This window comes from Epinephelus lanceolatus, chromosome 14 (assembly GCF_041903045.1).
Source record: "Epinephelus lanceolatus isolate andai-2023 chromosome 14, ASM4190304v1, whole genome shotgun sequence".
NCBI classification, from domain to species: Eukaryota; Metazoa; Chordata; class Actinopteri; order Perciformes; family Serranidae; genus Epinephelus; species Epinephelus lanceolatus.
In genome coordinates, this window is record NC_135747.1 from 40,899,698 (window position 1) to 40,925,630 (window position 25,933).

General features: G+C 41.4%; 1 protein-coding gene across 1 annotated transcript; it reads right to left on the reverse strand.

The window, feature by feature from the left end:
* Nucleotides 1-6,111: 6,111 nt before the first annotated feature.
* Nucleotides 6,112-24,769, reverse strand: efhc2 (EF-hand domain (C-terminal) containing 2). Its single transcript, XM_033617052.2, has 15 exons — nucleotides 24,526-24,769; nucleotides 22,181-22,369; nucleotides 21,822-21,972; nucleotides 21,467-21,690; nucleotides 20,625-20,876; nucleotides 19,768-19,875; nucleotides 17,466-17,604; nucleotides 15,514-15,679; nucleotides 15,271-15,413; nucleotides 14,591-14,787; nucleotides 14,282-14,415; nucleotides 12,981-13,175; nucleotides 10,514-10,606; nucleotides 9,143-9,242; nucleotides 6,112-6,314 (listed from the first exon to the last, which is right to left on the reverse strand). The coding sequence occupies exons 1-15, from the start codon at nucleotides 24,598-24,600 to the stop codon at nucleotides 6,186-6,188; spliced, it is 2,295 nt and encodes a 764-aa protein (XP_033472943.2). The 5' UTR covers nucleotides 24,601-24,769; the 3' UTR covers nucleotides 6,112-6,185.
* Nucleotides 24,770-25,933: the final 1,164 nt, after the last annotated feature.

A 25,933-nucleotide genomic window follows, 5' to 3' on the forward strand; every position in this document is an offset into this window, starting at 1 on the left:
TCACCTCTCGTTCGCACCTCCTACTAAAATATCTCAGCTCTCCAACGGAGGTCGGTCGCAAGTTAAGGTGACAAAATCCAAAATGTAAAGGTTGTACAAATACAGTTTATGAAATACTTTATGGATTATACAGATGCCAAACTGACAATACTGTCAACACATGACGCCGTTTATCTTGTGTTTCTAGAGTTATGTGTTTTTGCGGAAATGTAAGGAATTGTAAATATGTCACATTTCTTAAACGGAGTTTGGTTTCGTATTTCCCATCTGGAGCAGGATGGGAAATTATATCAAAAGGAATCCAGTTGGAGTCGTGCAAACTGTGACCCCGCCAGATCCCCAGTCTTTGCAAAATTTGATGTCTGTGACTAAAACCTCACACTGTCTTTAGATGTGAGAATGTCTTAGACTTATAAAAGTGATTTCGAAGTCTTCAGTGTATGGTAGGCATAAAGCTCTCTGTTCTCTCCTCCAGTGCAGGAAAGTCTATTTCAAGCCGGTTCGTATTATCTGCGAGAGGCACAAAGCTGCAGACTGACTGATGGTGCACAGACATATTCAGTCTTCATTTGGATGATTGATTCCCAGTCTTATTTTAAGCTACATGAAAAAAATGGAAGGGGGCTATAATTTTGGGAGATTTATGTGGACCGGTGTGCAACACAAAAACAGGCGTGTTTGCCTCAAAAACGGTTTCCGTTGGGAGCCAAAAGTCTAACCAAAAAAAAAAGTCCCATAGTTGTAATTTATAGCCAGTGTAGAATAACTTTTTCTTTTCTTGACCAGGTAGAGTAATGTCACAACAGCTGCCAAAGACAACTGACATTTGATGAGTGTACCAGGTCTGGTTCTGGAGTTCAGGGGGAAACACAGTTAGCCAGTACAAGTGCTCAGAATCAGGGGATAATGTCTCGTACAGGAATAAAACACCGGTATCAAAGAGAGAGTGCATTTCTCAGACGGCGCAGTGAGTGCAGACCACAGTGTAGGTAATGATCTTAACACTCATTTACACACAAATAGCCATGTGCATGATATTGCATGTGGGACGGGAACAGCAGCCCTGGGTGGGGGAGGGGTGGGCAGGGGGGTTCATGGAGAAAAGAAAGGGACAAAAGAGAGAAAGTGAAAAATTCTGAGACAGAGATAGAGGGAGATATGGAATAATGACAGAGCAGCTAAGTGTTTCCCCATGTGCACCTGGGGCAGTGGCTGACCCTGTAAAGCGGGGTCTAAGCCTTAGCCCTCTCCCCCTCCACCCCCCTCGCTCTGTGCCAATGCCTATAGGCACTGAGGAATCACTGGAATGAGGGAGAGCGGCCAAAAACAGTCTGCTAAACTCTCTTCATCTCCATAGAAGTGCCGTTACAGAGGGCCAGCAATTTGGCCCAGACGGAGAACACTTAGCAGGCTGCTCCATCTTTTCTACGGCCCTCCTGGGACACTGACGGCTCTGACTGACTCAATTCTTTCTGAGCCAACAGGTAGATATACACCAATATTTGCCAAGGTGGTATAAAAGAAATTGTATCTACACTGACTGCATCATTTGAAACTATGTTTTTATGCCGTAAGGCCCAGTTCAGGCCAAAGATTCACAACGAGACGAGTTCAAACAGACAACTACTTCCAATGTGCTGTTCTGCAACGTTGTAAAAACCTGCTGGTTCACACCAAGTCACCACAGTGAGACGTTGTATCATTTCTAGTCAACAACTCTCTGTACTTCGTTCTGATTTGCAGCTTTTCAGACTTATTTTGTGGCTGAATATAATTTGCAGCTTCTTAAAATCTGAATGAGGATATTGATAGTGAGATAGTGGCTACAGTGATGAAACAAAACCAGCATCAGATGGACTGTATTCATAATCAATATGCCACAATAGTATATATGATCAGCGCCAATTCATCAGTCAATGAGAATGTGTGTGTGTGGGCGGGGCATAAGCACATACAGCCAGCAGCAGCAGCAGCGACCCACCGTCCGACACCGGCACACTGTGAGGACGGAAACAGAGGGCTCGGCGGGGATGGAGCACCTGCCGCAGCAAGTCAACACGCCATCAGGTAACCATAGAAAAATTACACCTGCTAAACATTAGCATTTTAGCATTGCCATTTCTGACATATTAATATGCTAAGGGTAGCATTTAGTTTAAAGCAGGGGTGTAAGTCACAAGTTTAATCACAATACAATATCATATCAATTCTTTGAACAATGATACAATATTTGCCGATACCATAAAGTCTGCAACGATACAATTTTGATTTTATTCAATTCAGGGAGCTGCAATCGATATAAGACGATCTCAGTAAATATCCTCATTGTCTTTTTCTTGGCTGCTTACCAGTGTCGGCCTGGTGCTAGGCCGCTAGCACTGTTTGCGTGTTGAGAAGGGGATGTGCTTGGAAGGAAATGGTGACACAGATGTGCAATGGGAGTTTTAAAAAAGAGGCGCATCTTAAAGATGATGATATGTATCGATGCTCTAACTTTGCATCAATGACACTGAATCATTTATCGTTGAATTCCTAGTTTAAAGCACCTCTGTGCGTCACCGAGCTGCTCATTTATACAGCAAACCTTTCAATTTTGAATAAGGAAATGCGTAGACTACATATACTCAAAAACAATCCCAAAATAGGTTTTTCAATTGTTTAAAAATCAAGTGACGCAACCACATTAAAACATGAGACCTACAGTGATATCAACTGACAGAAGCTTATTCAGAGTGAACTTTGGGGCCAAAACTTGCTGCTCTGGGGGAACAGTTCTGAGAAAAACATCTGAACGCAGGTGCTCCGTGATGCGTGTGTGTCTGTGTGCTTCCAGGTTCAGGATTTGTTGTCATGAGAAAAGAAAGGCACGCAGCCAGTAAACAGAAACTTTCCCCCACTTCTTCTCAGATATCTGTTTAGACTTCATAGATTAGCCATGACTCCATCAGACTTGCATTAAGCCCTCACATGCGTGCGCCACAAACACTCGTGCAGACATGCATGTGCACAAACACACTGAGATCCTCTCAACCCCAGAGACATTTATGATCTTCCTGTATATCAGTTTTTACAATGCAGTGGTTTTGAGCAGAACAGCAGTAAAGTGGAGAGCAGACAAAACATGAGCATCAGATTCTTTGCAATGAGCCTCCATGTTCAACTTCTGCTGAGTGTAGAGACGCAGACACGGCAGAGAGCAGCCACTCACACCGCATCAACAAAACATGGCCTGCTGAGAAGAGACCTCATCAGGGACGGTGATTCATGAAAGTTTAATCCCAGCGTTTGGTGCAAAGTTTGATTCACATGTTAGTCAACGTGTTGGTTGGGGTTTGACAAATAATTCTTGGATGTTGATACAACAGATGAAGCCAACGGCTGAGCCAAATACAATAAAAGTATGAAACTATTGTTTACATTTTTTAATCCACACCTAAATGTTCCACCACACTAACCCTAACCCTAACCCCACGATATAAATTGCTAAATCCAAGCTGCCAAGCTGCAGAAGATCATTCGAGACCAACAAACAACTAATCCGGTTGTGTTTTAGCGAGTCACTGATGTGTTTCCAGTGGCTTTTTAGGATCCAAACATGGGTGTTTTGTAGCGACCCCTCAGTGGAGGTAGTGACAGGAAAAGCAGGTGGTTTTTTTACCAAGACATGGCTGCACTTTCAACAGGTATTGTTTCCCCAAAACTAGGTATTTTAAGACAAAGCAAAGTTTCAGCATATCCCTACATAATAACATACAAATGAAACCTATCCATGGTTTGCAATGCTAACTTTTTTTGCAAACTGAATTAGGATGCCCCTGTATCTTATCATAAAGACATATTTTCTATCAAAAGACCAAAACTTGTGGTGCTGTCTGTATATCTTATTCCTCTGTGTCACTGAGCTCCATTGTCCAATAACTATTAAAAACACATGAGTCACGCTGTTGCACTGCCTGAGCTCAGCGCTGAAAGCCACAGGTTGGTGTTGGTCTTTTAATGGGATTTCATGACCTTTAATTGGTACTATATATAAAAATCAACATACATATTTGTCGCCCGTACATCATGCATTGCAGCCGGATTCCAAATGATGAGGATGCAACTCATTCAGCTGGCTGTTGCTGTGCCACAGAGCATGACAGGGCAGAAAATGGGATGAGTGGGTGCACAGAGATGAAGACTGACAGGAGGGAGAGGAGCAGTGGACGAGGAGGGAGGGGAGTTCCTCCCTGGCCGTCCTCCTTCTCTCACAGCGAGCCTTGCCAGGCAAAAAAAGGCCAGTCAGGAAGCTCCCTGCCACCGCTGACCGCATCGACGTCACCCTTTGTGTTTTGGCGGTGGGTGAGTGAGGAAGCTAATATTTTAGTATGTGTGAAAGCAGGCAGAGGGGACCTGATAATGCCCGCGGTGATGTAATGCACTGTTTCTGTGCTCAGCGTGAAGGGGGTGAGGCAGGACGGGTGCGTGTGTGTGTGTGATGTGTGTGTGCGCTGGTTACATAGAGGGGGATTGGGTGGTTGATTACCTAATGTTTGACTCATCCCCTGACGAGAATTTGCAGTGCAGGCTCTGATTACAGTGGCGCCTCAACCTGAACAACCTGTGCCTTTTTATAGTCTAACACCGCCACACACAGACAGACAGAAACACACACACACACACACACACACACACACACACATGATGAGGCTGCTGCTCCTTGTAAATGAGACCTCTGAAGGTCTAATTTACTCACCTCTCTGTATGTTTTCATCCAGTTCACATCAGAGATAAACTGTCATCAACATTAAACCTCTGATTCTACAATGAGCCTCAAAGAGTCTCAAACAGGTGCTGAAAACAAAAAGGACATAAAATAACTCTTTTTACTTTTCTAACTTAAAGCTGCAGTGTGGAGCTTTTGTCTCCCCCTTCAGGCAGTGAGAGTAATTACACGAACACTGTTGACATGTCTATTTTGTAAGCTGAAACCATTTCCCTCAGTGGAAACAAAGCTTTTATTTACTTTAATTTCACAGATAAGAAACAATAAATTGTGAAGACAATGAAGCCTCCACAAAAATAGCATTTTAAGTCTTGTGTGTGATTTATCCTGGCTTCATATGAGCAGAGGAAATCTCCACTAGTCGCTAGGTTAATTTATACAATGTAAAATGCCATAGGCTTGTGCTAATAATGTTAGCTTGTTGCATTTGTTTGGAAAACGTGTTCAGTATAAGACAGTTGTTTTGTCGGTGGCTTTAGCTCGCTAACGTTGTCCCCGACAGCTCCACATATTTAGCATGTTAGATGTCTGAGAAGTGTCTGCAATGCATTGGCGAGCCTCTCAACAGTGTTAGAATAGATGGAAAGAATAAACTAAGGAATTGCGTCGTCAAATGAGGTAATTTTCTGTCTTCCTAGCTGCTGCTCCATCGCTAAGGTCTCTCCCCCCATCCTGCGCTGTTTAGCACTAGCTGGCTGACGTAAACGTAGAAATACAGAGAGATTACCCTGGTGGCGACTGGCTGAATTAGCCCCAAATCTAACTTATGTTCATGTGTACGTTATATCCCAAACTCCAGCTTTAACAAGAGAGGTTTAAACATATGAGGTCTGTTTGGCCTGGCTTTTGGACTCATTATAGCCCATCTCTGTCTGTGGTCTCCACACATATGAATGGCTTCTGTCTTATTGGTAAATGTAGCCAACGTATGGTCAACGTAACGCACTAATCATTCACTCCAAGGACAACATCCCCTCTTATCAACTTAGCACAGTGCTGGAGGACACAGTGGACTATCCTATAATCATAATGTGTCTGAGCACACGCTGCCCAGAGCTGAAACATGGTTCTGCTTCAACGCCTTGTGTCTTTCACCATGTCTCGAATGGATCCACACCAACTCATGTTAACACACACACACACAAGAATACCAAAAAACATCTGTGTTCTCAGAACGTGTCCCCCTAAAGCATCAATTTTCCAGTTAACTGAACTGTGTTAGCTCACGCTTGAGCAGATCATTAACGCCAAATTATTCATTAATACCAGAAAACAAACTTTCTAATTATCCAGACACATCTTACCCACATCTCCATCATGACACACAATGACAACACAGACGCTGCTTAGACGATAGACTGTGTTCTTTAATTGAGGAACAAACAGTGTGTGTTTGTGTTTGTGAGGCAAAACCTTGTGTCTATGTTGAGGCGGTGGTTGTTGGGTCAGCGGAGTTGGAGGGAAAGCTGAACACGTCCTCCAGAAGGGACGAGTAGTTGACGTTTTTCACTGCAGCCTCACCGGCGTCAAACCTCGCGTTCACCTCAAACTGGAGACGACAGAAACACTCGAGTCACTACACAGCTCAGCACACATTCAAATTCTTTTCTGTTCAGTGTTGCCAAATGTTAAGTATTTCAGTCTCCACTTAGGTTTTACTATTTGCTGCTCGCCTGTTAACATTTTAACTTTTGTTATTCCTTCTCTGAGACAGATCTCTCCTTTATTTCTCTTACTCTGTTTTAACTACTTTGTACAACTTGAAAAGCTCCTTAAGTTGTCAGTGTAAAAGATGTGCTATGTAAATAACACTGCTTTGCTTACAGTTTTAAAAGTGAGGGTTGCTCTTAAAGGGATAGTTCAGATGTCTTGAGGTGGGGTTGTTTGAGGTACCTATCCATTTTCGGGTTATAAGGGATACAGCAGATGTTAACACGTCCCCAATTTGGTGAAGCAGGCTGGAGTTTGATAATGTATTTATGCTACATTTAGAATATTTTCACTGCCTTAGCCTACCGTCAGAGAGCAACTTCCAACAGGGGGCTGAAGCCGTGGTATACGTCCTCTCAAAGCCAGAGTCCATTGAGACAAACAGTGAATTAACATTGATGAGCACAGATGCTGCTGGTCTACCGCTGCCTCAATCAGTTATGTTGTTTGTGTTACTGGGGTTTAAAATGGTTGCGGGGGAGAGCTCGGTAACTCTGTATTGCCAAGGTCAAACCAATACTTTCCAAATCCACAGCTGAACAGCTTATCCACACCCTTGTTTTCTCACGCTTAGATTACTATAACTCCCAATTTACTTGCCTTAACGATGCATCAGTTAACCGTTTACAATTGGTACAGAATGCTGCAGCATGACTTTTCACAAATACTCGACATAGGGAACATCTCATTACAGTCCTGGCTGAATTACACTGGCGCCCTGTTCAGTACAGAATTCAATTTAATGTTCTATTAATTACTTTCAGATCCCTTCATGGTCTGGCGCCGCTTTACATTTCAGAACTCATAACGGCCTATTCTGCACCAAGACCCCTCAGATCAGAGAACCAAATGTTGTTGAATGTTCCACGGTCCAGACTTAAAACAAAGGTGATCATGCTTCATGGGGGTCTTTGCTGCTGCTCTCCCTGCCTTAGGCTTTCCATGTAGGCACATGGAAGGGCAGGAAGGTTTGCTTCTGTGCCTCATGCTTTCCTCTTTTGCACGTAGAAGGGCAGACAAGTGTGCTCTCTCAGCCTTATGCTTTCCACGTGGGCGCATGGAGGAGGCCTTCTGCGTAAGCCCGAGGAAAGGCAGAGGGGCCCCAGAACAGAGCCATACCGCCAAATATAATACTGCACCAAATATAATACTGCAATGGAAATAAAGTTTTCTTTGACAAAAGTGTTCCTGACTGAAATATATTACTCTTACATTGCATTTTCTGTAAATGATGTTCTTTTACTTATTTGTTTCCTCATACAGTATGACATTGTACTGTGAAGCACTTTGGAACTCCTGCTCGCTATAGAAATAAAGTTATTATTACTATTATTAGTATTAACCTTCTGTTAATGTAGCGTTATTTAGCTAACTTGCTACCGTTTGTCTCAAGATGTTGTTGGGCTGTGTACACGCCCTAAGTGATCAAGACTCCAGTACACCAGCAGCTCCTGAGTTCAGTGAGTCAAATGACTCCATTGTCAGTGGAGTCTGGCTTTGACGAGAGCGCAGACGAGGAACTGTAGCCATTAAAGGCTTCCCTGTTGGAACATCCTGTCTGAGGAAAAGGTAAAGTGGTGAAAACACTCTTAATATAGTGCACACTTAAACTATTATTGATTTTTTTAGGTGGCTAAAGTACATTTTGTTGCTGACCCCTCCGCAGCAGTACACTGCTTAGCTTCCGTATCTGCACTCCTGTCGCTTCTCCAAACTGGGAGACAGACGTCTGCTGTAGGTTATACACTGAACAACCTCCATTAGACTGATTAAACCTCATACTTAGAAAACAAAATAACTTTGTTTCAACATTAGAGGACAAATGTAATTAAGCTATTTCTTTAAAGCAGGCCTTTTTTTTGAATTGGTCCCAAGATGGATATTATGATTAGAAAGAAAGAACATAATGAACGTAATGAGAAGACTGGCAGTACCAAACAGAATATGTATTGCAGCAAAGACCAGAAAGGCCCGGGGAGCAGTTAATTAATCTGAGTCTGACAACATGACATCACTGCTGTGTCCTCGCTGTGAGGCGCAATAACCTTCAAAGATTGAGCAGAGACTGAGCAAATAGTTCGGGCTGAGAACACAGCGACAAACAGAGCAGCTGGAAACCCCTGACAGAGGGAAACGGAGAATTAAGTTAGCACTGCGCGCACACGCACACGCACACACACACACACACACACACACACACAGATTCAGTCCACTCTCCCTTTGTTGTCGTGCCATGTTGTATATCTCTCCTGCTCACCTGTTTCTGCTTAGATTTGGCTATGGCAAAGCATACTAAATCAGCATTACACAGGAAAGATACAAATGCAGGGGAGAAGAACAAAGGAGCTACTTCCTTCCTTTTTGACCACCTCTGTGATTGTGTGTGTGTGTGTGTGTCTCTGTCTCTCTTTAACATCAGTGTCTGTGCACGATATATTGCCCTCTTGTCTATTTGACCATTCCTTCCCACTCACTTCATTCTGCTTTTGGCTCACTGCTCCACTGAGTCATCGCAGGTAGCGGCAAAATTTAGATTGATTTTCAGTTACAACTGTTTAAAAATCTGTGCACACACTGGGAAATCACTTACTGTGCTTTCCAATCCACTCTCATATAAAAAAGTTTTCTCCCTCCCCACTTGTCTGCTGCTTCCTTCCCCTGTCTCACCTTTAAGGAGTCTTCGGGCATGACGGGGGGAGCAAGCTGCTCCATCCAGTTGATGCCAGCCAGGAAGGCGTGGTAGTCGATCTCGTCTCCTTCTGCAAACCTACAGCAGACATGCATCCAGATTAGAAACAGGCAGTGGTAGAAGAAGTACCCCGATCATTTTATTAAAGATATATTATGCAGTATTTTCCTAAAAAAACAAAAACAAAACAATGTATAGACTCAAACAGCAGCGACCCCTCTCCATCATCACAGTGTGGCACTGCATTTTCATGCCTGGATTTTATTATTTTCTTCTTATTTTCTGTGTTCGTGATGTTGATAGGTGTGTAACCCCCACAGCACTCAGGTGAGGTCAGGGCTTTATAACAGGTAGCAACCAGGTGCCAGACCGTAATCAGCATGTATCCAAGAGACACAGTGCAAAATAAACACATATCTAATGAGGACAAACGCCAAACGAGAGTGAATCTGGGGTTACCAGTGTTGGGGGTAACATGTTACAAAAGTGTGTTACAGTAATTTTTACAGCCATTTTCTACAGTGTGCCACCAGGAAACACATTCCCAGAGGTTTTTGTGTCGTCATGTCAGTACAGATAACATTATAGAAGAGTGCTGGTGATTGGCACATCTGGGTGATGACATACTGTTAGCATGTTCAATGTGTTTTACATTCACATACCTATAACGTCTAAAATGTATTCTGCTCTGCTTTTACGTCCCTGCTTGAAAGCAGCAGGGTTAAGGAGGTGGGCTTTGGTCTGTTTGTTTCTCGTCCCAGTGATCAACACATCTGGGTGATGCCGTCAAACGTCCGTTAGCATGTCATACTAACTGAATCACATGCCAATCCATTTGTTGTGCTAAACTCAGCATTTGTCTATTGTGTATCATTTATAGGTCCACAAATATTTATCCATATCTCATAACTGATCAGACTCTGATTCTCTGTCTGCCCGTCCCTCTGTAACGCATTACTCTACACAGAGAGTAAAATTATCAAGTAACTTATTACTTTAAAATGAAGGTAACAGTAATATGTAATGCATTATATGCTCAACACTGTTAGTAACATTCCACCACTGGAAACAAGAACATGCTGTTTAGAAACCTCAGAATAACAGATGACAGCTCTCCCTCTGTTTAAATGAACTTGTTTTGCTCGACTTCCAATGCATCATTTTTTAGTGGTAATCAGTCTAAATGCTGCTTCAGACATTTTTCAACCATGCCAGGAAAAAACTTCTGGGCAAAGAGCTGAGATTTACTTTACAGTGAGTGAAAATGCATCATTAAAAACCATTCTGAGGACACAGTGGGACCTTGAACTGTTCTACAGCGAGCTGTGTGGTGATTAGTGGGCTCTTACTTGCTGAGCAGACCTCCGAGCAGGTTCTCGGGCAGAGGGAGCTTGAAGGCCTTACAGATGGTTCTTGTCTCTTTGGTGGACAGACGGCCAGTCCTGGAGACACAAAACATCCAGCATAAGAAAACCACATCTGGTCGTTTTGTTTTATGGAAAACTTTGTGCTGTCACAGTGAAGTTGGCCTTTGACCTTTTGGATATAAAATGTCATCACTTCATTATTTTGTACTATTAGACATTTGTGTAACATTTTGTCAGAAATAGCAAATAAGTTCTTAAGTTTTGGCCAAGAGAATGTTTTGCGAGGTCACAGTGACCTTTGACCTTCGACCATGAAATTCTTTTCATTTCATTCTTGAGTCCAAGTTTGTGCCAAATTTATAGAAACTACCTCAAGATCTTCCTAAGATATCACTTACATGACAATGTGACTATACTGTCATAGTGACCTTGAAATTCTAATCACTTCATCTTTCATTCGAAGTGGACGTTTGTGCCAAATTCACAGAAATTCCCTCAAGGTGTTTTTGAGATATTGTGTTCATGACAACAAGACTGATGTAATGTCACAGTGACCTTTGACCTGTGACCTTTGACCTGTGACCACCAAAATCTAATCTGTTTATTGCTGAGTTCAAGTAAACATTTGTGCCAAATTTGTAACATTCCCGCTGAATATCCTTCAGATAACACAATCACAAAAATGACACAGACAAGGTCACAGTGACCTTGACTTTTGGCCTTCAACCACCAACTTTATTATTAATTTATTACTCCTGTGAATTTTATCAGTTCACAGGAGTCCAAGTGGACATTTTGTGACTCACAATTGTGTCAAGTTTGAAGAAAAAAAAAACCCACTTTATTTTTATGTACAGTAAATTTCCAGCACAGAGCTTTTATTTTGATGTGCTGTTTCCTGCTGTAGAGTGAGTGACTAATGGACAGCTACTTGACAGAAACAGCAAAATACGATGCAGAATGTATTACACTGTGGGACCTCGAACTAATGACTCAGGAGAAATCTGGACCCCGTAGCTGGACCACTTGGGAACCACTGCCTTTGGGTTGCTTTCACTCCTGCCCTGTTTGGTTTGATTCAATCAAACTCAAGTTTGTTTGCCCCCTCAGTGCAGTTCGTTTGGGCAGGTGTGAACACAGCAATCACACTCAGGTCTTCTTGAAAAGATGGTCTCAGTGAGAAGGTGTTCCAACCTGGATGTGAAGCAACTGCAGTCACATGACACATTGTTTGGGTTAAACATGAGCATGTTACAGTCCTGGAGGATTATTAATGTGCACCTCCTCCTGTACTGCCTTAATATGCACATTCAGCACATCCAATGCATCAAAACATTGTTTTCTAGTTGGAGCCGCGCCTCGTTTTCAAACTGTATGGTTTGACTAAAATGAACAATGACAGCAATATAGTCCACGATGAGCAGCGCTAAAATCAACCTGCGTAGTTGTCCCTCCATTGTGACATTAGAAAGTGTCACATTTATCTTGCAAGTGTACTCTTCTTCAACGTTTGCTTTACTTCCTGGATTTTTCCCACATGGAAATTCTGACCAATCAAGAGCAGCTTTCTCACACAAGCCATTTGATCTGGTCCTCCTGTAAATGCTGCCGTGAGAACACGAACCAACTCTAGGCAATTATACAACTTTGGAACAACATGACTCCCTGATTCAGACCAAAGGAGACGACTCTAGGGCTGACAGCAGCCTGAGAGACTATAAACTGAAAACAGTCCACATTTTGGGATATTTAATAACCACTGGGCAGCATCATTAGTCACTGCTGACAAGTTAAACACATAATATCAGAGCAATGAGTTGCTGATATTTTAAAAAGCTCCCACTCATGTGTCAACAAATTATGTGTATAAAAATGTCTCAGGCTGAATGTGTATGAAGATAATAATGTGAAACAGGGGATGCTTGTCCTCTAAGACCACAGTTGTTGTCCAACGTGATACCAGACGCTCCAGAGGCCCATTCTTGTCATGCCATCTTCATTACAGGGACGCTGATGAACAATCTGACACTAACTGAGAATGTCAACACAACACACACACAGACCAGTCAGCTTAACCTCGTGGCTCCGTTGACCCTCAATTTCAGCAACTATGGACGAGCAGTTCTGTGTCTACATGTATTAAACATGTGATTTTATGCATAAAAGAAAAGAAAGGCGACAGGCAGAGAGAAAGACACAAATACAGGAAGAGACCAAGTGTGTGTGTGTCCTGTGGCCTGCAGAGCTACATGCCATACAGGTCTTCAGGGTCCATCTGGTTCCAATGCTCCACTCTCACACTGCTGGAACTAATCGCTGCTCTGAAATGTGGGGCCACTGACTGCACGATTGATGTCTTGTTGTGACGATGCCTGTGTGTGTTTCTGTTGCAACACAATTTTGTCTTTAGCTAACATCTGTTTGTGTGTGTGTTTGTGCATCCGCCTACTTGTGTCGGTCGCTGTGCATGAAGGCTCTGGCCATGTGAGGGAGCTCTTCAAAGTGCTTCTTCCTGAGGAAGTCCTGGGCCACGGCCAGCATCAGGCCCACGTCCACCTCAGGCTGCTCGCGCTCTGAGAGATGTCGGCCCAGCACCAGCACCTCGTGCTCAGACAGACCGCAGTCCAGGCCGCTCAGCAGGCCCCTGCGGTGCATACAGGCACACACACATATAAATACAATCACACACAAAGACTGACACGACATAACCACATCTCACAGTCCTCAGTTTAAAGCTGTAGTTGGTAACTTTTATAAATGTTTTTGTCATATTTGCTGAAACTGAATCTACATCCTAACAGTAGTATGGGACAGATAATCTTTAAAATATATCATGTTCCTCCTCCTCGAAGTGTTTCTAATGGAATTTGAAAGAAACCACTGCAGCTGAATGACAACAACCAATGAGAGCTGAGGAGTCTCTAACACAGCTGCTTGTGAACTGTGGTAAAACTGTCAAACTAGTCAGTGCTGATTAAATATGAATCAAGATTCTGTTACTGTTATGGCTGTAAACTTCTGGAAGGTCGATCTTGCATGTGCAGCAAGTAAAGCACATTGTTGCTGTGAGTAAATCCCGGTGCAGATGTACGCCGGTCCACATCACCGTCTGCTGCTTGGATTTGGTTTTGCCCACCCTGGCAATCTTGAATGTCTAAGGCAAAGTTTATAAATTCCTCTTGCACTCAGCTGATGTATCTCCTAGCCTTGTTAACTTACTAGGAAGATGTGTGATGTACTGTGCTGTTGAATACCAATGAAACTGGTTCTGCTGACGTGAAGCTGATTTTATTCGTGGAATCAGATCGGATTGGATCAACCGATCAATTATCCACCCCCCGACTCAAAACTCCTCAAAGTGCTGCTGAGCAAAAAAAGAAGAGTTGTGCCTGTGTTGCGTTCACAGACTCGCAAAAACCTCAAGCTGAAGAAGAGGTATTTTTTATAAATGTTACCAACGACAGCTTTAGACCAAGTATGTATAGACTTCCTCTTTGCATCCTTTTGTCAGTTCTTCCAGACATATTAAGCTCTTTGAACTGGACGGTAATTACTTGATATCATTTGTACTTCAGTGAGTACGTCTATCTAAGCTTCCTGCCAACTACCTGATTTGTTCCTTTTGGTTATACACACATGTAACTGAAAATTACCACCATAATGTTAACACGGTTTACACTTTATGATTAGATCTTACATACTTACATACTTAAATCTAACTCTAACTTAAATCTGGCTGTATTACTGTACCTGAAGGACTCGTAGGGGATGAAGCCGGAGTTGCCGGGGTCACTCAGAGTCAGAAACTTCCTGATCTCACTCTGTTTCTCCTCCGGAACGGACCGCAGTTTACTGAGGATGTTTCCCACGTTGGCTTTGGGGAACTGCGGATAAATACACATTCAGTCTGTCATCACATGAAGCATTTGGTACCACCACAGAACAAAGGCTGTAATCAACCTGCTCCACAGACCACCACTGCTGGCGACATTAAATCCTTTGATATGAAACCCCACGTAAACTTTAGAAAACCACAAGAAACAAATACTTCCTCCCTACCTCCTCAGCATGTTGCTCCATGTAGTTGAGGGTATATTCATCAGCATCCAGGAGTTGGAAGTTTTTATTGTTGAGGCAGAGGGTCGCTCCGACGTACAGATCCTGAGCTGTGAAGTACTCAGAGAGCTCGCTCTTAAACAGCTCCTGGCCGGGCTTCTTCACACGGCCGCGCTCCAGAAACTTCCCACCAAGCACACCTGTGTGACAGAGGAGAGGACGGCGTTAAATCATCACTGATTTATTTTCATTTCACTGAAAATCAACTTTACAACTTGGTCCACAGTTAAAGCACTGGCGTTTATTTTTTAGATCACATGTTTTAACTTTTAAATTGAACTTAAATCTAAATCAAATTTGAATCACTACTGGTTTTGTTAACATCATTGCAGTGGTTGGATATCTCATTTTGGAGCCCTGCTGAACGCTCCTTTAACCCATGACATATTATTCATCTTACACTGTAAAAAAATACTGTCAAATCCTGATTTACACTGGAGGGAAAATCCCCATCCTTTAAAAGTAGGTCTACGAACTGAACGTCATCTGTTTCATCTGTTCTCAAACAGTTCTGGAAGTGGAAACTGACTCTGACAAACCAAATGTTTACCATGAGAGTCATAGATTTGTATCTCCAGTCCTCGGAGCAGTTTGTTTGCCGTTATGGTCCAAACGTTTTTTACCTGAGTTCCTCTGCGGACGTTCAAACACGCTGATGGAGTCATCGCTGAGGTAGAAGGAGATGATGAACACCCTGTCTCTGTCAACTGGATCGCTGGTCACCATCTTGGCGCGAAAGTTCAGCACATTGCTGTCTAGGCCGCATCTATGGGGACGTACACGCAGCAGAGTTGGGGGTTGCCACTAACGCACACAAACATTTCAGTGAGTAATTCGATTGTGACTGTGACTACAACTCATCCAACCTGTCTTTCTCCATGAACTTCAGGAAATCTTTCTGTGGGGGCTTGGGCAGCAGACCCTGGCAGGAGCTTAGCGAGTCCTCCTCTGAGCCAAAGCCGTTGTAGGGGGGCACAAGCCTCGGGGGCTTCGGGGCTGGGGGAGCTTTGTACTGCACTGGGGTGAAGTCCTCTAACAGGAAGAAGGAGAAAGAAAAGACAAAACACTTTAAAGAAGAAAGAAACCCAGGTGGAGGGCTGAGATGATCAGAGGGCAGCAGGTAATCCATCCATGCAGGAACAGAGCCGCCTGGGTCCGACTGTAACCCTGAGCTGACCTCTGACTGCTCAGAGTCAGACAGAACGCTCCATCACAGCAGCCTGTCACTGGCAACTCCGCCTGCTCTGCTACTGTGACGAATGCTGCAAGCCCCAAATCCTGCCCAGGGTGGCAGACACAACCAGGACCAGCTTAGGTTTCTCCTGCTGGGGAGCAGCGTGCCTCCTGTGGCCCCCAGTGCCTTTAACTGTGGAGGCATCAACAAATATGAACACTGGGGGCCAGAGTATCTGATGACAGACGAACAGTGGTGCTGAACTATATACAATTACTTCTTACATTAACATCCCTCGACCAAGGAGCGACCGTGAAACAGAACTTATATTGGCTACCAGTGGTGCAATGTAACTAAGTATATTTACTCAAGTACTGTACTTAAAGAAGCAGTATGGAAGATTTAGAGGGATTTAGTGTCGTCTAGTGGTGCTGAAACTTTTCCTGGTTAGAATCCCTCAGTGTTCATTGTTCAGGAGGTTTTTACCAGGAGCCAAATTATCTGCAGAGGTCTCTTCCTCTCCAAAACAAACAGATCAGCTAATTTAAACCAGTAAAAACACTGAATTAAGCAGTTTGACGTTAAAAAATCAGTGTTTCTCTGACACTGTTGGGCTCGTCAAACACCTGCTAATGTGTGCTCACCTTTTTTCTCTAATAATATAAGATCCAGATGTTCAGGAGGTTTTTACTGGGAGCTGAATTAACCACTCTTTCTCTCCAAAACAAATGGAGCCGATATTTTAAACCAGTAAAAACACTGAATTAAGCAGTTTGACGTTAAAAAATCAGTGTTTCTCTGACACTGTTGGGCTCGTCAAACACCTGCTAATGTGTGCTCACCTTTTTTCTCTAATAATATAAGATCCAGATGTTCAGGAGGTTTTTACTGGGAGCTGAATTATCCACTCTTTCTCTCCAAAACAAATGGAGCCGATATTTTAAACCAGTAAAAACACTGAATTAAGCAGTTCCACAATTTAAGAAAATCTGTGTATTTCCAACACTGCTTTTTGAGGAGGAGTTGCTTACTATAGCGGCCATTATGAAAATTGCGCAAAAACCCTTAAGTTTTTTTCTTAAGTATGACACTTAAGGCTTAATTTCTCCTTAGCTGAGGGACTTACACAGTTGCACAGAATCCCTTAAGAGGTTTCTTTTGTTAAGGAAAAAACCTTTTACTGTGTTGAAAGAGATTTTCCAGTGGTAAATGTTTCCATGGAGAGTACTCGTTGAGCTTTTTAAAGAAAGAACATCATTGCTGTTGTACAAACTATATACAGATGAACATACTACATCCTCAGAGTAAGGAATCTGTATTGTAGGCAGGTATCAGCTCCTGTTGGTGTTTGCTCTTACTGCCCCTCAGTGTTCAGATTGAAGTACTGCAGGCGGGAGCAAGATTAAATCCATTCAAATATATGAGCATCTGAAATGTCACACTGTCATTAGAGGAGGCAAAGACAGTGTGAATTTATATATTATGCATTTTGTTATGTGAGATCTGGTTTGATCCATAATTTAGTCTATAAAACATCATAAATATATCCTTTAAACTCATAACGTAATAAAGCTGCATATTTTGGTTGAAGAAACAGTTTGAAAGCAGCACTGAAATAAAAACAAAATCAATGACAATGGTTACCTATGCCGTATTTGGAGCGGTAGTAGTCTTTGGTGAACTGGTCACAGTCGGTGATGATCACTCTCCTGCCCCACACATTCACCTCCCCTCCCACAGTCAGATCACAGTCCTTATAAAACTCGTCTTGGACAGCTCCTGTCTGCAGGAGACAGAAGACAGAGGACAGGATGAGATGAGTGAAAGACATCTGAGACATTAGTAAACATTTTTAATTTAGCAGAACGCACATTAATTGTACATGCAGCTCAAACTGGTTGAGTCAAACCTGCCTCTGATTAGTTTCAGTCAAAGTGGTGCTCAGGTACAAGCTTGCCTAATACAATGCATGGTCAAAACACACATATCTGTCTCTGTAAGCTGAAACCATTTCCCTCAGTGGAAACAAAGCTTTTATCTACTTTAATTTCACAGATAAGAAACAATAAATTGTGAAGACAATAAAGCCTCCACAAAAATAGCATTTAAAGTTCTGTGTGTGATTTATCCTGGCTTCATATGAGCAGAGGAAATCTCTGCTAGTCGCTAGGCTAATTTATACAATGTAAAATGCCATAGGCTTGTGCTAATAATGTTAGCATGTTGTATTTGTTTGGAAAACGTGTTTAATATAAGACAGTTGTTTTGTCAGTGAACCTTGTGAGCTGTAATGGAGCTGAATTTTGGAACGTTACCTTTGTTAAATGTTGCTGTTGTCCCTGGCTTCATACGAGTAGAGGAGAAGTTCACTAGCTGCTAGGCTAATTTATACAATATAAAATGCAATGCAAATTTATTTATATAGCACATTTAAAAACAACAGTGTTGACCAAAGTGCTGTACATCAAATATAATATACAAAAAGTCAATAAATAAAACACAAGAAAAGGAAACACAAAATAAGACTACGAAAGGCTGCCAACTCTCATACAGGGGCCGAGAAGGCCGACGAAAACAGGTGGGGTTTTAAACGAGATTTAAAAACAGGGAGGGTATCTGCCAGTCTAACCTGGAGGGGCAGCTCATTCCAGAGTTTGGGGGCCACAACTGCAAAGGCTCTGTCTCCCCTCTGTGCTTACCTTGTTCTTGGGACAACAAGAAGTGATCTGGCTGCCAATCTCAATGACCATGATGAAACACATTTTTGCAAAAGAATGGAAAGGTAGGATGGGGCCAGCCCATTCAAAGCCTTAAAAGTAAACAATAAAATCTTAAACTGGATTCTAAAATATACAGGAAGCCAGTGGAGGGACTCCAATACGGGGGAAATGTGCTCTCGCCTGCATGCTCCAGTTAATAGTTGAGCAGCAGCATTCCGGACTAACTGGAGACAAGAGAGGGAGGCCTGGGAAACACCAACATAAAGGGCATTACAATAATCAAGTCGGGTGGAGACAAATGCATGAATAACCCTCTCAAAATTATTAAAAGAAAGGAAAGGCTTAACCTTTGATAAAATCCTTAACTGAAAGAAGCTGGATTTTACAACTGAATTAATCTGCTGATCCATTTTAAAACCATTATCGATTTTAACCCCGAGATTTGTCACAGTGGATTTGACGTAAGGAGCAAGAGGGCCCAGGTCAAGAGGGGCTTTGGAGGCACCACTGGGTCCAAACATTATGACCTCAGTTTTACTGTCATTAAAATTTAAAAAGTTCAGAGCCATAAGCACATGCCTTAGGCTTGTGCTAATAACGTTAGCATGTTGTATTTGTGGGGAAAATGTGTCCAGATAAAGACAAGTGTTTGTCTGTGAATGCTGCGAGTTATAGTGAAGCTGATTTGTGTACTTGGGTTTGAAACTGTCTCCATTAAGCCATGTTTAATGCGTGTTTAATGTGTGTTTTGAATCAACAAAACTTTACAGCACAGAAACCCCGCCACCGACTATTGTGCAGCTGTATATTTTCAACCAGGGGTATAAATTCCCTGTCTTTGCATTTTATTTTGATCACAGTCTGTTCTTATAAAAGTGCATGTGACATCTCCAATGTAGCTTTGACTTGCAACTGAAAACATGTGGCCCATTTCATAGAAATTACAATACTGAGATATGAATTTTTGTCCATATCACCCAATCTGCAACCTCACCACTAGATGCTACTAAATCCTACACAACTCTCCTTCTATTGAATTGGAACAAAACTGTACTTTAATTGGACGAGGGTGTCCCCAAACTTTGGCTGTATAGAACAGCTTGGTTTAGGCCTGACAGTCTCGCTCCCTGCCAAGTCCCTTCTTGGCCCAGATACAGAATTTCATGTTTAATTTGTTTGTAATGTCAGTATGTTTGTAACTCAAGCGTGGCTGAGACAGGACATACATTGAGGCTGTCCAGTATGTGGCGTTTCCCCTGACTTGAGGAGGCGAACACATTGAGCACCGTGCGGTCTGTGATCTGTCCAGGCTGCTTCATCTGGGCCAGAGGACACTACAGAGAAACAACAAACAACCACAGGAAGGAAAAGACAAACTCTGTTACACAAAACACATTACCCAAGGTCCTCACAGAAGCGAGCAGCATTCTGCATGCAAATATGGACGCACACATCTGGAGAAAGAGAGACAGAGAGACCCAAAGACAGATGGACAGGGAGGGAGGCAGACTAATAGAATAAAGAGACAGAGTAAGGAAGTCATCTGTCTTTAAGGATGTGGTGGTTTCCCATTGGATGGTGGATTCTGGTCAACCTTTAGGGCTGACATTTAATAAAAGGCATGAGAACAAACAAAATTACTGGACTGAAAACACACTCACACACACACACACACACACACACACACACACACACGATTGAGGCCTGGCTGTCTTTCGTGTTGAATTAGGCTTCAGTCGGTAACTGGAGGAGAAAGCCAAAATGCTTGAGGGAGCCTGGATGCCACAGCCGTCCTGTCAGAGTGAATGAGGTCTCAGTGAAGGAGGGGATCTTGGGAGAAGGATGGAGAGAAGTCATCCAACCAGAAGGAGAGCCACTGCAGGCCTTTAGGTTTGGAATAACCATCTACATGTAAAACGTGCCAGCACGCATCAAAATGTAACACATAAATAAATGCATGAGACAAAAGTATTCAGGAATATCTGTAGCCTGTGTTTTCATTTACTTCCTCTCCCTGACAACAAATACAGCCCCTGTGACCCAGAGACACTCTTGTTAAACAGATCCTATCATGGTGCCTCACCTTAGGTAGTTTGCTGCGGCGTAGGAATTTGGGCACGGTATCCCTCCCAGCGTTTGGGGGGATAATCTCCAGGATCTCTATGGTGTCATCAGCCAGGTAGTAGTGCAGTACGAGCTCCCGGGGGTCCCCGAACACACTCTCTGTGTCGTCCCAGAAGCAGCTGAAGCGCAGGACTTTACGGTCGTGGTCCAGGAACTGCTTCAGGGTGTCGCGCCTCTCGTATGGCCGAAGTGGCTTCATGCTTTTCTCAATCTGAAGGAGGGATAGAGTGAAATGTAGAATACATATGATCACACATGCATCAGAGAAACTGTTTTGGTAATTACATTTTTCAAAGGTAGGTATCAGTGTTTTTTAACGGGGCATCAACAGTGCAGCAGAGTTGAAACTGAAACAATAAGTTGATTAAATTATAATAATATAAATTAATCTAACAAATACAAAAATATATTATAAAATACTTAGATAATTATTAAAATTAAGAATAATAATTATTAACTATTAAAGATTAATTAATACAGTGAATGGAATATTTTAGTGTTATTGATGTTTTATTGACTAAATTATTAATAATTTATTTAAAAAAAAAAATAGATTGTTTGACAGTGAAAATATTTGTAGTTTTGTCCCTGATCAGGAAAAAAAGGAAACTTGTAATTCCACATCTGATCTGACCTGTGTCTTGTTTTTCGAGATATTATCGGCTTTTTTATTTTGATGTGAACTAATTTTATATGTAAGACTTGATTCTGCCAGTGTGATTTTTAGGAGAAGGCCTTAAAATAGTAAAAAAAAAAAACCTGAAACAAACAAATCAAAACAGGTCTGACTCTGGTGCCCACCTGTTCTCGGAGGCTGCAGTAGGGGTCATCAGGCACACTGGCAGGGTTATTCAGACGCAGCCCAAGCTTTGTGAGGAAGCTCCTTGTGAAAGCGTCACAGTTGGTCACAGTGAATGTGCGTGAGTACAGCACCATCTGTTGGTTGATGTTGAAATGAAAAATGTTGTAGAACTGGTCATCATCTGGGGGAGGCAGTGGGACACGCTGGCGACGAATAAATATTCCTGCCACAAGGACCAAGAACACAGCAGAGGCAAGGGACCCACAATAAATTACTCATCATAAATGATATTTATAAATCAAATATTTTCATGTGAGCTACATTCACAAGACATTTCTGTGATGTCACAGACACCTTGAGGGATGCCGCTGTTCTTGTACTCAGGCTCGACCACCTGTATGGTGTCATCCTCCAGGTAGAAGAAGATCTTACACTTCCTGATTCTGTACGTCTCATCTCGTGCATCGAGCACAGCTTCCTGAAAGTATGCATCAAAACACAGAGCCTGGAGGGGGAAAAGTAAAGAGTATTTTCTGAATGAGACGTCGTCAAATTATGGATTTGAACTAAAATAATACATTATCTGTGCTGTATGCAACATATTAAGTTTTAAAGCCACTGCTAAATGGTAGCGTGAATTCATAAAACAAATACTCGATACAACTGTTATGGACAAAAATAAGAGTGTCTGTCACAAAAACTGATCAGCTCACCTGTTTGTCGAAGGTGACCCATGATGGTAAAGCACTGCCGTCTCCTTTAGGGTAGACAGAATACTTTGGTTTAATCTTCTGGCCGACTAACAGCTCTCCTCCGATGCCCGGCTTCTCTGATCCAGCCAGCATCGGGACTCCATTGGAAAAGTCAAAATGTTGGGATTTGTGGAATCTCTCCTTCCCCAGCTGCAGTACAGAAAGAAAAGCACATCTCCTTAACTGCCAACCTTGATGGTATCAAACATACTGTAATGTGGGATTACTGTGGTATACAACTATTAAAACAACTTATTAGTCTCAAGTTATTGATATCAAATGCACAACAGTTATTAAATAATTAAATATGTAAATGAATAAACGGAACATAAAAATTTAAATGCACACCTTTTTTTCCTTCTTTCTTAAATTTTAACTACTACTGTTGTTGGTTTTATTAATAATAAAGAGGAGGGTTATGACATATTTTGTTCTTTTGCACTTTATTCTTTCTTAACTCGTGTAATTGTGCATGGTTGCTTGCCTCTATGTATGAAGCTTTAATTTACAAAAAAAAAGCATAAAAATATGAAATGGACTTAGTAATGATTTGCACAAAATATTTGTAAGATGTTGAAGGAAACGTTGCAATAAAGTATTAAAAACATAAACACAACACTTTCGTTTTAGCTCCCATTTTTCACAGGTTTAAGTTGCAGATTTAAGCCTTTTTTATGTACTTAACAAATTTATTTCTCTCAAATTATCTGGTTGAAAATTTGTTCAAATCTGTGTAAATGAGCACTTCTCCTTTTCCAATATTATCCCTCCACCTGACAGGTGTGGCAGATTAAACAGCATCATTACAACACAGATGTATCTTCAGGTGGTCACAATAAAAAGTCTCTCTAAACTGTGCAGTTTGATCAAACAACACAACGACGCATGTTCTAAGAGAGCATGTCATTAACATGATGACTGCAGGAATGTCCACCAGAGCTGTCGCCAGTGAACTGCATGTTCATTTCAGGCTGTCACACCTGTCGCTTCAGTTCATTTGGCAGTACATCCAACCAGCCCCACAACCACAGACCATGTGTGGCCACACCAGCTCAGGACCTCCACATCCACAACGGTTGGTTTGTGCAACAAAAGAATTTCTGCACAGACCATCTCCTGGAGGTTCATCTGCGTGCTCCTCATCCTCACCAGGGTCTTGACCTGACAGCAGGTTGTCAATGTAACTGACCTCTGTGTGTGAGCGTGGTTGGATGTACCGCCAGATCAACAGAAACAACATTGGAGATGTCTTATGGTCCTGAAATGAACACTCACTACAGAGAGGCAACAGCTCTGGTGGACACATCTTTGCAGTCAGCATGCTAATGGCACACTCCCTAAAAACTTGTACATCTGTGTCGTTATGTTGTATAACAGACTGCACATTTTGTGGCCTTTAACTGTGACCATCCCGAGGTACACCTGTGTAGTAATGATGCTGTTATATCAGCATCTTGATATGCCACATCTGTCAGGTGGATGATTATATTGGAAACGGAGAAGTGCTCCCTAACAGATTTTTAACAAATTTGTAATCGAAACTTGAGATATTGAGTGCATAAAAATTGAGTAAACCTGTAAAAAAAATGGGAGCCAAAAACAAAAGTGTTGTATTTAAATTCTTGTTCAGTGTAGAAATGCAAACTTAAAAAACTTGGAATCTCCACTAAAGCCAAATCACTGCTTACATATTATTTTATGGTTTAACTTTTATTTTTTGCTATACTTTATTGAACAATTTATAATTACAACAATAAGGCAAGTCCCTCATATTGTCAAAGTAAATGGGAAGAAAACTGCGCAGAAAAAAAGACAAAAGGAGAAAAAAAGGATGTCAGCCAAAATATGGGAAAAAATAAAATATTTCACACAAAAAATAAATGAATAAAAATACAAATAATAAATAATCCAAAACAAAGTTATTTGGTCTTTATTTAAAAGTGAACCATGTTATTTTCAGGGTACATTCCTACAGAGCTGAGCTGTTTGTTGTTTTATGGTTTAACTAATATCAGGTGTCTGTACTGTGACGTCACCACAAGGTGAGTATAACTCTTACCTGTGTCTAACGGCTACCTTTGTCATTTTAACTTGTATCTAACATGCTTTCTATCAGCTGTCTACCCACATAAACTAACTGCTACATTCTCAAACAGTTAGCTCGTTAGCTCGGGAGCTAGCATGCTAACTACTTTAGCAAGCTAACTTCTCTGTAGTAAGGCTAACGTTACACAAACTGACCTGAGCTAAAGAAAGTCAAAACATTTCAGTAAAACATATTTAATGTAGTTAGCAGTGAGTCTTACCTGTTTGCTGGGATAATTCCCGGGTAGAAACGGTAACGCCATCGCTGTATAATATTTAAAACAGGTCTTCTTCATGTAACGCAGCTGTAGTAGATATCGGTTGCCGTGGAAACGTATTGTTGGGGCGTCTCTTAGCAACGTTCATAACAGGAAGGAAGTTGTAGCAGGTATGTGCACAAAATAAAAGAAATTTAAGAAGGATATTGATGTAATTGTTTATTATTTATTGTATTTTATTTTTTGTTCGACTCATCCAGAAACCGTGTCTCATCTTTTTTCTGTTTACAAATTAACTGTTAGCATTGTGAATATAGATATTTTACATTATTCTATGTTAATATTCTGATTCTTTGCCTACGATGGGAAATGTCAGGGATATATATCATAAATCTACTGATTATTCTTGCTGAATTTTATATTTAAAAACCAAAAGTGTCTGGAAAATTACATAAATACTATTGAATCATGTACCAATATAAAAGGCCATAAAACCTGTCATAGCATTTATTAACTGTATCATATGTAACTGAAATGTGATCTAAGCTGTTATAAAGGAAGTGCTCTCTTGGAGTTATCTTTGGACTTTGGACTGGATTAAAAAAGAGACACTTGTTTTCCATCTATGAGCTGTGTGCTAATGGTATGTGGGCCCTGATTTTTAAATAGTCTGTACTGTTACAGATACTTTTATTTATTTTTTCCTTTTTATTATTTATTCAAAGTAAACCCAATGGCTTATTTTTGCACTATGGTTATTGTTATTGTCAAAATGAGAGATATGTGCAATTTGTTATATAAAATTTATGGGAAAAACTTAAATCCTGGCACAAATTTAACATTGTCTCAAAACCACATAGAAAAAGAAAACGTTTTTGATGTATCTTCACCAAATCTGTAACCAGCGGTGAAACGTAAAGTACCCTACCTGAATGCTGTTGTGCAGCTGTTGAGTATTTCTTTATACTTCTACTCAACTACATTTTAGAGACAAATATTCTTTTTACTCTACTACATTTATTTGACAAATTAGTTAGTACTTACTTTGCAGATTTAGATTATTAATAGAAAATATAAACCAACAAATAAATTGTTAAATATCATGAATATTATTGTAGTTGAAGCTACTCAGGCGTTAAAGTCACTAAAATCACCACCATGTTTATCAGCTACATTAAAGCAACGTACACATTCACACTGATCACACAACAAAAATCTACCAACATCTAGACTTAAAGCTAAAAGAGAGAATATACGTTCACTGTTTAAATTCATCTTGTCACCCTGTTGATTTACATTATTTCAGTTCTGCACACAATTTGACCAATATTTAATTAAAGTAGCTATCAAGATTGAATAAATAGGCCTACACGAAGAAAGAAAATTGTTCACTCATGATCTAATACCTTGC